The sequence below is a fragment of the Grus americana genome, chromosome 5 (genome assembly GCF_028858705.1).
Source record: "Grus americana isolate bGruAme1 chromosome 5, bGruAme1.mat, whole genome shotgun sequence".
Taxonomy (NCBI): domain Eukaryota; kingdom Metazoa; phylum Chordata; class Aves; order Gruiformes; family Gruidae; genus Grus; species Grus americana.
In genome coordinates this window covers 58,511,126-58,520,242 of record NC_072856.1, presented here as the reverse complement: position 1 = coordinate 58,520,242, position 9,117 = coordinate 58,511,126, and the positions used below count along the sequence as shown (strand labels likewise).

Below are 9,117 nucleotides of genomic sequence, written 5' to 3'. Positions count from 1 at the left end.
CGCGCGCCCAACCGCTACCCCCGGGGGCCACCGCGCATGCGCCCCCCTGCCACCCCCCCCCCGCCTCCCCGGCCGAGCCGACGGTTGGACAAATGGGGAGCGCGCGCGCGCTCATTCAGCCCCTGGGCTCATGCGCAGAACCCACCCCCGCCCTGGCAATTGAGGCAAGGCAAAAAAGCCTGCGCGAGACTCGTGCTCTGACGGGCGCCTTTCGCGGACGGCTACTATTGGCTGCGAGCGGCACGATCCCGCCCCTTAGCGGCGTGGCCGGGAGTCTCCGCCCCCATTCCCCCCGTCGCCCCCCACCGCCGCACCGCCCCCTCCCCCGTGCCTGTCAGTGAAGGTTCCCGATGGTTCTGGAAGGAGGCGGCGCCGGGCGTATATAAGCCCAACGGGCGGCGCGGAGCGCGCACTAGTGAAGGCAGAAGGGTACGGGTAGAGCACGTTTGCGGCTTCAGTGAGGAGATCAGCAGCCCTTCCCCCCCTGCAAAGGTGAGCGGTGGAGGCGGCTGTAGCGGTACCCGGTTATACACAAGGGATGGCTCTTCTGAGGGAGAGTTTTTCTTTGGGATCGCAGCGGCTGGTGCACGCCTCCGCGTGGTGCTGCTACTGGGGGTGCGGGGCGGGCGGGGGGGGGGGTGATACAGGGAACCGCGTGGTGCGGGACGTGCCTTTTCTCCTTCCCGTTTCGGTCCCCATTAAAGGTGAAGGGGGCTCGGAGGGGTGCTGGACTGGAAGTCTGGGTATGGCTGAAAGGGGGGGGGGGTGCTGATATCTCGGAAGCCCGCATATTTAATTTATGTTTTTCTGCAGATAGCGGAGGGGGGGGGGACGGGACTGGCGGGCATTCCTAGTGTATGTGGGGGGGTTCTTCCGCTAGCAGAGCTGGGGGAGGGAGGTATAGGCGGCGGGTGGAGAAGGCTGTTTTTTGCCGAGGGGTGTACCTTTAGGACTAGCTCCCTCTTCGCAGGAGTGTAGGGGGGGGTGACCCACTCCGGTTCGCTACGAAGGGGTAGTCGCGGGGGGCGGGGGGGGACACGACCAGCGAGGGAGCTTTGCTCTCAATGAATGGGCGCTCGGCCATGAGAGCGCAAAATGGACGGACTGTGGCGGGCGGTTCTGATGGGGAAGGCGGCTAAGGCACGCGTGGGGAAGGAGCGGGGGAAGGGGGCGGCTCGGCAATGCACCCTGGTCGCGGGGGGGTGGGGTGTGTGTGCGGTGCGCGGGGCTGGTGCTGGCGGGAGTGGGTGGAGGAGGGGGCGGTCGGGGAAAGCTCTGGCAGTTTCTAGAATCTTTCCTGCTTCCGAGGAGAGCCTGCAGGGGGCGCTGCGCGGCTGCGCGCGGGGAGGCGCTCGCGCCCGCCGTCTCTTGAGTCGCTTAACGGGTGCCGGCCCGACTGGGGCGTTTGGAGCCGCGTCTGACAGCTAACCGATTTATTTTATTAATTCTTACTTGGGTAGCCTTGTCTTTAAGGATTGCAGTATTGCACTTGGTGTCCATTCATTTTGTAGCGATTAAAGTGGGATGGTTGGAGAGGTTTGCCTTTTTGAGTCGAGTCCGTAGTTCCTGAGCTTTGACTCATGCAGAGAATATCCTAGGCAGCAGGTGGCCAGTCAAGTTCAGATAATATATCTGTGTAGGACAGTGTAATGACTTCGGCTGGGCTGTATTGGTACATAAGTTACAGTTGTGGATAGCATCTGCATCTGAAGATGATAGTTGTATGAGCAAAATGTGGATGGGAGAACAGGAAAATACTCCAAGCAGGGACTTTTACTGTGAGAATCGGCTGCAGAGTAATGCATTTAACCTCTCAAATGCCAGGCTAAGTTCTCGGTTGCATTTTTCTTTTTTTGTAACGTTTGCTTGGTCTGTGACAAGGGGAGGTAGGAGTTGCACACTAATTTGTAAATTAACGGAGGGGAGAGGAAAAGTTCTATGCTAACCCTAAATGGTGCAAACCAAAGTTAATGTAAAGCAACTCTGTAGTTAAAATTTTGTATCTAGTTTCTGCATTCCTTAAAATTGCTGAATTCTTACTTGTAGGAAGTAAGATGGGGGGGTGGGGTGTTCCTGTGGTGCTGTATTTGAAACCACGTAGTTAAATACCTTTATTTCAGAGTTGCATTGCCGCTGCCTGTAAAAGGGTATGTGCACCAAGCTGTTCGGATGGGATTTCAACTCCCTCTCTCCTTACAGATGCCGGAAGCTGTGCAAACTCAAGACCAACCAATGGAGGAGGAGGTGGAGACTTTTGCCTTCCAGGCTGAGATTGCTCAGTTGATGTCTCTGATCATCAACACTTTCTACTCCAATAAGGAAATCTTTCTGAGGGAGCTGATTTCTAATTCATCAGATGTAAGTACCTTAACTCCTAGACTGGTCTGTGTCAATAAGACTACTGAAATTTTTAAGAATAGTCAAGGAATGTTAAAGCCTGCCTTTTCTCTTGTAGGCTCTGGACAAGATAAGATACGAGAGCTTGACTGACCCAAGCAAGCTGGATTCTGGAAAAGATCTGAAAATTAACCTGATTCCAAACAAGCATGATCGCACTCTGACCATTGTGGATACAGGCATAGGGATGACCAAAGCCGACCTGGTCAACAACCTTGGTACTATTGCCAAGTCTGGTACCAAGGCTTTCATGGAAGCACTGCAGGCAGGGGCTGATATATCCATGATTGGTCAGTTCGGTGTTGGCTTCTACTCTGCCTACCTGGTTGCAGAAAAAGTGACAGTGATCACCAAGCACAATGACGATGAGCAGTACGCTTGGGAGTCATCAGCTGGAGGATCTTTCACTGTCAGACTTGACAATGGTGAGTATTAGAAGTTTCTGCTCAAGTATGCTTTCTAAAGATTTCTGGCATTCAGATAACTACTCTGTCCACTGAAAAAGACAAAACGAAGAGGTAAAATGGGTAGTACTAGTCACGTGCCAGATTGATCACAGGCGTAGCTGTTCTCTTACTGTTCCAGTTTGAGTAAGTATTGATAAGGGATATATCATACATTAAAGGAATGCCTGAAGTAAGTGGTGCATTATAATAAAGATCAAGCTTTCAAAGCTTATACATGAACACGCTTCTGTAGACTCCTACAGATAGCTCTACATAAGAAACATAATGGTGACACATGAACAGACTAATTGGTTGAAAACTCCTTAAGGTTATTTGAAATACATGCTGGGTACAGTAAGGTTGAGGAAGTGTCTGTAAGGCTGTTTCTGTACACAGAACCTTACATTTTCCTAGTGGTGAAGAAATTACTAATACAGGAGTGGCTTTTTAAAGAAGGCTTATTTTAGAACAGGCCAAAGCCTAGTCTGCTACTACACAAGTAAAACCTGTAAACTCCATTCTAGGTGAACCTTTGGGTCGTGGAACAAAAGTCATCCTGCATCTTAAAGAAGATCAAACTGAATACCTGGAAGAACGGCGAATCAAGGAAATTGTGAAGAAGCATTCTCAGTTCATCGGCTATCCCATTACACTCTTTGTAAGTACCTTGACGGAAGTAATCTAAGTATTGCCACCTTAAAACAAGGGAATCTTTGAAATTTGAGAAAGAGCAGTCCATGTGTATTTTGTTAATTAAAATTGTTACAGATGTTATATGGCTGTAGCTCTTCTGAAATACCATTATGTTACTTTACAAAAGTAAAAAATGTGTTTTATCAAGCCAGTAGTATCACTGTCTCCAAACCATTCAGTAAATTAACTGCATGTTGATTTATTGTTAGTGGAAATGCAGTGTAATGAAACTAAGCATAAACTGCCACATAAGCCATGGAAACAAAATACCAGCTGTGTCTCGGGACCCAGAATGTAAGTCCTTAGTTGAGTCTAGGAGGAAAACTTGACGTTATGTCCGTGTGGTTTCTAGCTTTGTGAGACTACAAGAGATACCTTAGGGCTGTTAATGATACAAGTTCTAGGTTTCTCAGTTCAACTAATGATCTCTTTTGTAGGTGGAGAAAGAACGTGATAAGGAGGTGAGTGATGATGAGGCTGAGGAAAAAGAGGAGGAAAAAGAAGAGAAGGAGGAAAAGACAGAAGATAAACCAGAGATTGAGGATGTTGGCTCTGATGAAGAGGAAGAAAAGAAGGATGGAGATAAGAAGAAGAAAAAGAAGATTAAGGAGAAGTACATTGATCAGGAAGAGCTCAACAAGACCAAGCCCATTTGGACCAGGAATCCAGATGATATAACCAATGAGGAGTATGGAGAATTCTACAAGAGTCTAACTAATGACTGGGAAGACCACTTGGCTGTCAAAGTAAGTTCTTATCCTTCAGGCACAATTGGTTTTGCCACTATAGCTGGAAGCTTGCTAAACATGCTACTGAGTTCTGATCCGTTGCCTCAGAGCTTACTGTGATGAGTTGCTTAGTGTATGGAGTGATACTGTTCTTTTGAACACTTCCACTAGGTGAGGGTGACACTTTGTGCCACAGTTACTCTGGCCGCTGTTAGGGCTGTGTTTGTAACATTAATCAAATCCATGTCTTGGTTCATTGTATGTGAAAGTGCAGATGCCTCCCCAGTTTGTAGCTTAGTTAGATAACTGAAAGATTTCAAATAAATGTAAATTCAATTATTTGGGTTTATAGCTTAATTTTGAAAAGGTCTACTGCTAAAGGAGATGAGTAAGTGAGAAGTACTTGCCCTTTTTCAGAGTCTGTATTGGGAAGTGCTGTAAGAATACACATGCTTCATGAAGCCCAGTATATAATATAGGGAACTGAATATGTTTTCTGAATTGGTCTACTTGCCTGGTAACGACTGACCAGAACTTACTCTGTCTGGAGAATGGGCTTGTTCCTCACCAATGCCTTGCCTACTGTGTTGAATTTTTTCCCTGAAATCTCAGATGGTTACTGTTGGCCTTCTGTGTTTGAAGAGCTGTTAAAGTGTTACTAAAGTGAGCTGTGCAAACTGAGTGAAATGATCGACTTATTTTCTCACAGCACTTCTCCGTGGAAGGACAGTTGGAATTCAGAGCTCTCCTGTTTGTCCCACGGCGTGCACCCTTTGATCTGTTTGAAAACAGGAAGAAGAAGAACAACATTAAGCTGTATGTACGCAGAGTTTTCATCATGGACAACTGTGAGGAACTGATCCCTGAATATCTGAGTGAGTATATTTTTGAGGAAAACATTTTTCAAAATACTAGAGAAACTGCTTAGCAACTTCGTCATTTCCCTTCATATTTAAACAAATCTGGGAGGGGGAAGACTGAGTCCTAAACAGACCTGATCAGGAAGTATCTGAACAATTGAAGAAAGTATTTAGTTTGTGTTTAGAATTCTGTAGAAACAAATTCATAATTTTAAAAGGGCAAAGCCATGTAGGTGGTGAATGGTAATCTTGATTTGTTTGATACCTGGAAAGCTAATTCTCACCTTTATCTTCCAGATTTCATGAGAGGTGTGGTAGACTCTGAGGATTTACCTCTGAATATTTCTCGTGAAATGCTGCAGCAAAGCAAGATCCTGAAGGTGATCCGGAAGAACTTGGTGAAGAAGTGCCTAGAACTTTTCACTGAGTTGGCTGAGGACAAGGAGAACTACAAAAAGTTCTATGAGCAGTTCTCCAAGAACATCAAGGTTGGTAGTCTTTCTGCTTAATAGCATTGACTGACTGTAGAAGCTACAGATTTTTGTTATGTCTGAAATAGTAAACTACCACAGTTTAGTATTTGTCTACAGGAATCAATAGTTTTGTTGGTTTTTTTTCCTATTTTCATAGCTTGGTATACATGAAGACTCCCAGAATCGCAAGAAGCTCTCAGAATTACTGAGGTATTACACATCTGCATCTGGTGATGAAATGGTTTCTCTGAAGGACTACTGCACTCGGATGAAGGAAAACCAGAAACATGTCTACTACATTACTGGTGAGTTAAAAACAAAAATTGTCTGTAAATGCAGGTACATATGTCAGGTTACCTTTTTGGAGTTAGAAAAAAGGAAAATAACTGGCAGTTCTCAGTGAATTTAGAAAGAAAGAAACTAGGATTTTTACTGAAAAAAAAAATTAAAGTACCAATGTAATTAATTCTGTAAAAAACATTACATTTTCAGTCTCTGGCTAAGTTGCCCTGCTTTCCAGAACATAAGTTGACATGTCAGTTGAGTACATGGAGAAACCTTAGCATGTTTCCTGACAAGACAGAACTTCCTGTGTAACTTCTACTGAATTTCTTTAGTCTGTGAGGACAGTAGAAGCAGCTACAGATAATGACCTCCTCTAGACTGTAAACTCTGCCCTTGCAAACTTGCTGGGAGTGCTGTTCACAATGTTCCCTGTTGATAAAACTGACTGCTTCAGTGCTGACTGCTGTCCTTGGGAACTAAACCATTCATTGAGTTGTAATAAAATAGTTGCTCTTCAATTACTGCCTTGGTCTTGAAATAATAATGCTCAGTGTTAATTGCTGCCACCTTGAGGCTGCAGGAGAATCCAGTTTAAGGTTGTGAAGTGCCCCTTGCACAGCTAGCTTACCCACCATTTTCCCCTGTAAGCCCAGAAAGTATGCTTTAGAGCCTTTGAGGGGCCTTTAAGATAGCTTTGTATTCCAGCTTTAGCTAATAAATTTGGCCAGGAGTATCTGAATTTTTAAGACCTAATGCTCAAAGCAGTTTGTTTTAACTCTTTGGCCATCAGATACTAAGGCTTTTTTCAAAAGGTAAATACTGCACAGGGGTTCTCAGTTTTTTCCTTGGCAGGAACGGGAAGCAATTCTTACCTGGCATTCCAGAAATGTAAATCTACTTTCAAACCAGTGAAGTACTCCAAGCTGTGGTGTCAGTTTGAAAGGGTCAAGTCTCCTGAGGCCAGCCTAATCTTTGCAGTAGCTTGTCATACCTGGTTTGTGCCTGTTTTTTTTTCTTCCCTGGACATGGAGCATCTCTGGAAATGTTGCATAGGCTCTTCCAGAAAATAAACATGCTGCCACACTAGTGCTGAGGCTCAGACCACAACTGTGGCATTCTTCTTGCAGGTGAAACAAAAGATCAGGTGGCCAACTCTGCTTTTGTGGAGCGTCTTCGCAAACATGGCCTGGAGGTGATCTACATGATTGAGCCTATTGATGAATACTGTGTGCAGCAGCTGAAGGAATTTGAAGGCAAGACCCTGGTTTCCGTAACAAAAGAGGGTTTGGAGCTTCCAGAAGATGAGGAAGAGAAAAAGAAACAGGAGGAGAAGAAAGCCAAGTTTGAGAACCTCTGCAAAATAATGAAAGATATCCTTGAAAAGAAAGTAGAAAAGGTAATTAGTAGTACTCTATGTAATAAGTTGTTTAATGATCTGAACAGAAGTTGCTGCAGAGAAGGCTCAGATGACAATCTGTTACAATTGCCTTTTTTGGAAGAGATGCAATCTCCCTGCAAGATACAGCTTTATAGATACAAGGTGTCTGTTTTGGGTTTTAGTGAAGCTGAGTGGTTCTGTTGGTATTGCAAATTCTTTAGCTCTGTCTCATGAGTCTGAGGTCTTCCATGATGTGCAGCAGTATTTCAAAGTTGAACCTTGGTTAAATCAGTGGGTTTATTAAGTGTATCTGAAATGTTAAATTGCAAACTTCTGCTTTATGTTTGCTTTCATAGGTCGTTGTGTCCAATCGTTTAGTTACTTCTCCATGCTGTATTGTAACAAGTACATATGGCTGGACTGCCAATATGGAGAGGATCATGAAAGCACAGGCATTAAGAGACAACTCCACAATGGGATACATGGCAGCAAAGAAACATCTGGAGATCAATCCTGATCATTCCATCATTGAAACCCTGAGGCAGAAGGCAGAGGCTGATAAGAATGACAAGTCTGTGAAGGATCTTGTCATCTTGCTGTATGAGACAGCACTCCTGTCCTCTGGCTTCAGTTTAGAAGACCCTCAGACACATGCCAACCGCATTTATAGGATGATCAAACTTGGCCTGGGTGAGTTAGAAATCTGTCTCCAGTAAACTCCAGGTGTGGTTATGTGCACTCGCAGGGTACACATTCTGGTTTCTTTGTACTTGTAGAAAAGGGGGAACCCTTGGATGGGTTGAGGTGCCAAGGAGAATAATAAAGCTTTGGGTTCTGGTGTTGGCATTAATGGTATGTGTGTTTCCTCAACAGGCATTGATGAGGATGATACTGCTGCAGAAGAAGCCAGTCCAGCAGTTACTGAGGAGATGCCACCTCTTGAAGGAGATGATGACACATCACGCATGGAGGAGGTGGATTAAAACAGTTTACAGGAACTCGTGAATGTTTCCTTGGCTACTATGAATAAGTTATATTTTGTATATTATGAATGTTACCTGCCAAAAAAAAAATCTTTGACACTTTGTCTGCATTCCCTCTTTATATTTATTTTCAAAGATGTTATACCTTTATTTTTGTTACATTGCTTTTTCAGCTGATGTGAGATACAAATGCCATTGAGGGAATATTTTCTTTAACACTGTACAACCCTAAACAGGCAAGTAAGGAGTAGTTATTTTTGTCTGTATTAGCTGGTTGCAGGTGGCAGGGTTTTTGACTTATTCTTAATTGCCAGAAATGTGGGAAAGAAGTAACAAAGATGGTATGACATCAGGATGTTCAAGTTTGTTTAGTGTTGCACAGCTCTTCAACTCTAAATATGTCTAACATACAGTACCTAGTAACTAGGTATCTAGGAGAGCTGAAATACTTGGGGAAGCTTTAACCCTTTTGCTCCTAACAAGGTCTTGATGTTTAAAGTTGTTTTTTATACTGTTCAAGGATTCTGGATTGCACTCTACCATAGAATAGAATCCACTGTAAATCTCTATTGTGACTTATGCAACTCTGCATGTACAGTTCAAACCTAGAACTGTAAGAATAAAAGTGTTAAGGATGAGGTGTGTCGCTGACTTGTCTGTTCAAGGCAGGGCAAAACCTGCTATTATTCTTGGTGTCAGTTGCTGCTTTGGATCTTGAGTACCACCTGCTGTCTTGTTACACCAATAATTTATCCTGCGTGCTCTGCAGTGTCACCACAAACCAGTACCACGTAAGGGCAGAAAAGTTGGGCAGTTCTTGAAGATCTCAAGACAATTTTAATCTCTGAAAAAGTGGTTGTTTGCCTCAAGTGTG

The 9,117-nt window shown here is 44.4% G+C and overlaps 1 protein-coding gene across 1 annotated transcript; it reads left to right on the top strand.

The window, feature by feature from the left end:
• Positions 1–317: 317 nt before the first annotated feature.
• Positions 318–8,881, top strand: HSP90AA1 (heat shock protein 90 alpha family class A member 1). Its single transcript, XM_054827108.1, has 11 exons — positions 318–492; positions 2,200–2,358; positions 2,456–2,822; positions 3,368–3,501; positions 3,974–4,282; positions 4,974–5,139; positions 5,422–5,612; positions 5,755–5,902; positions 7,010–7,278; positions 7,617–7,950; positions 8,134–8,881. Exons 2-11 carry the CDS (start codon positions 2,200–2,202, stop codon positions 8,241–8,243), a joined length of 2,187 nt encoding a protein of 728 aa, XP_054683083.1. The 5' UTR covers positions 318–492; the 3' UTR covers positions 8,244–8,881.
• The last annotated feature ends 236 nt before the right edge of the window (positions 8,882–9,117 follow it).

What these genes read in the sequence shown, in the direction of transcription:
- HSP90AA1 (XM_054827108.1), top strand. Translation starts at nt 2,200, where the DNA reads ATGCCGGAAGCTGTGCAAACTCAAGACCAACCAATGGAGGAGGAGGTG. An exon ending in TGATTTCTAATTCATCAGAT is followed by an intron (nt 2,359 to 2,455) that starts GTAAGTACCTTA and finishes TTTCTCTTGTAG; the next exon opens with GCTCTGGACAAGATAAGATA. An exon ending in AAGACCACTTGGCTGTCAAA is followed by an intron (nt 4,283 to 4,973) that starts GTAAGTTCTTAT and finishes ATTTTCTCACAG; the next exon opens with CACTTCTCCGTGGAAGGACA.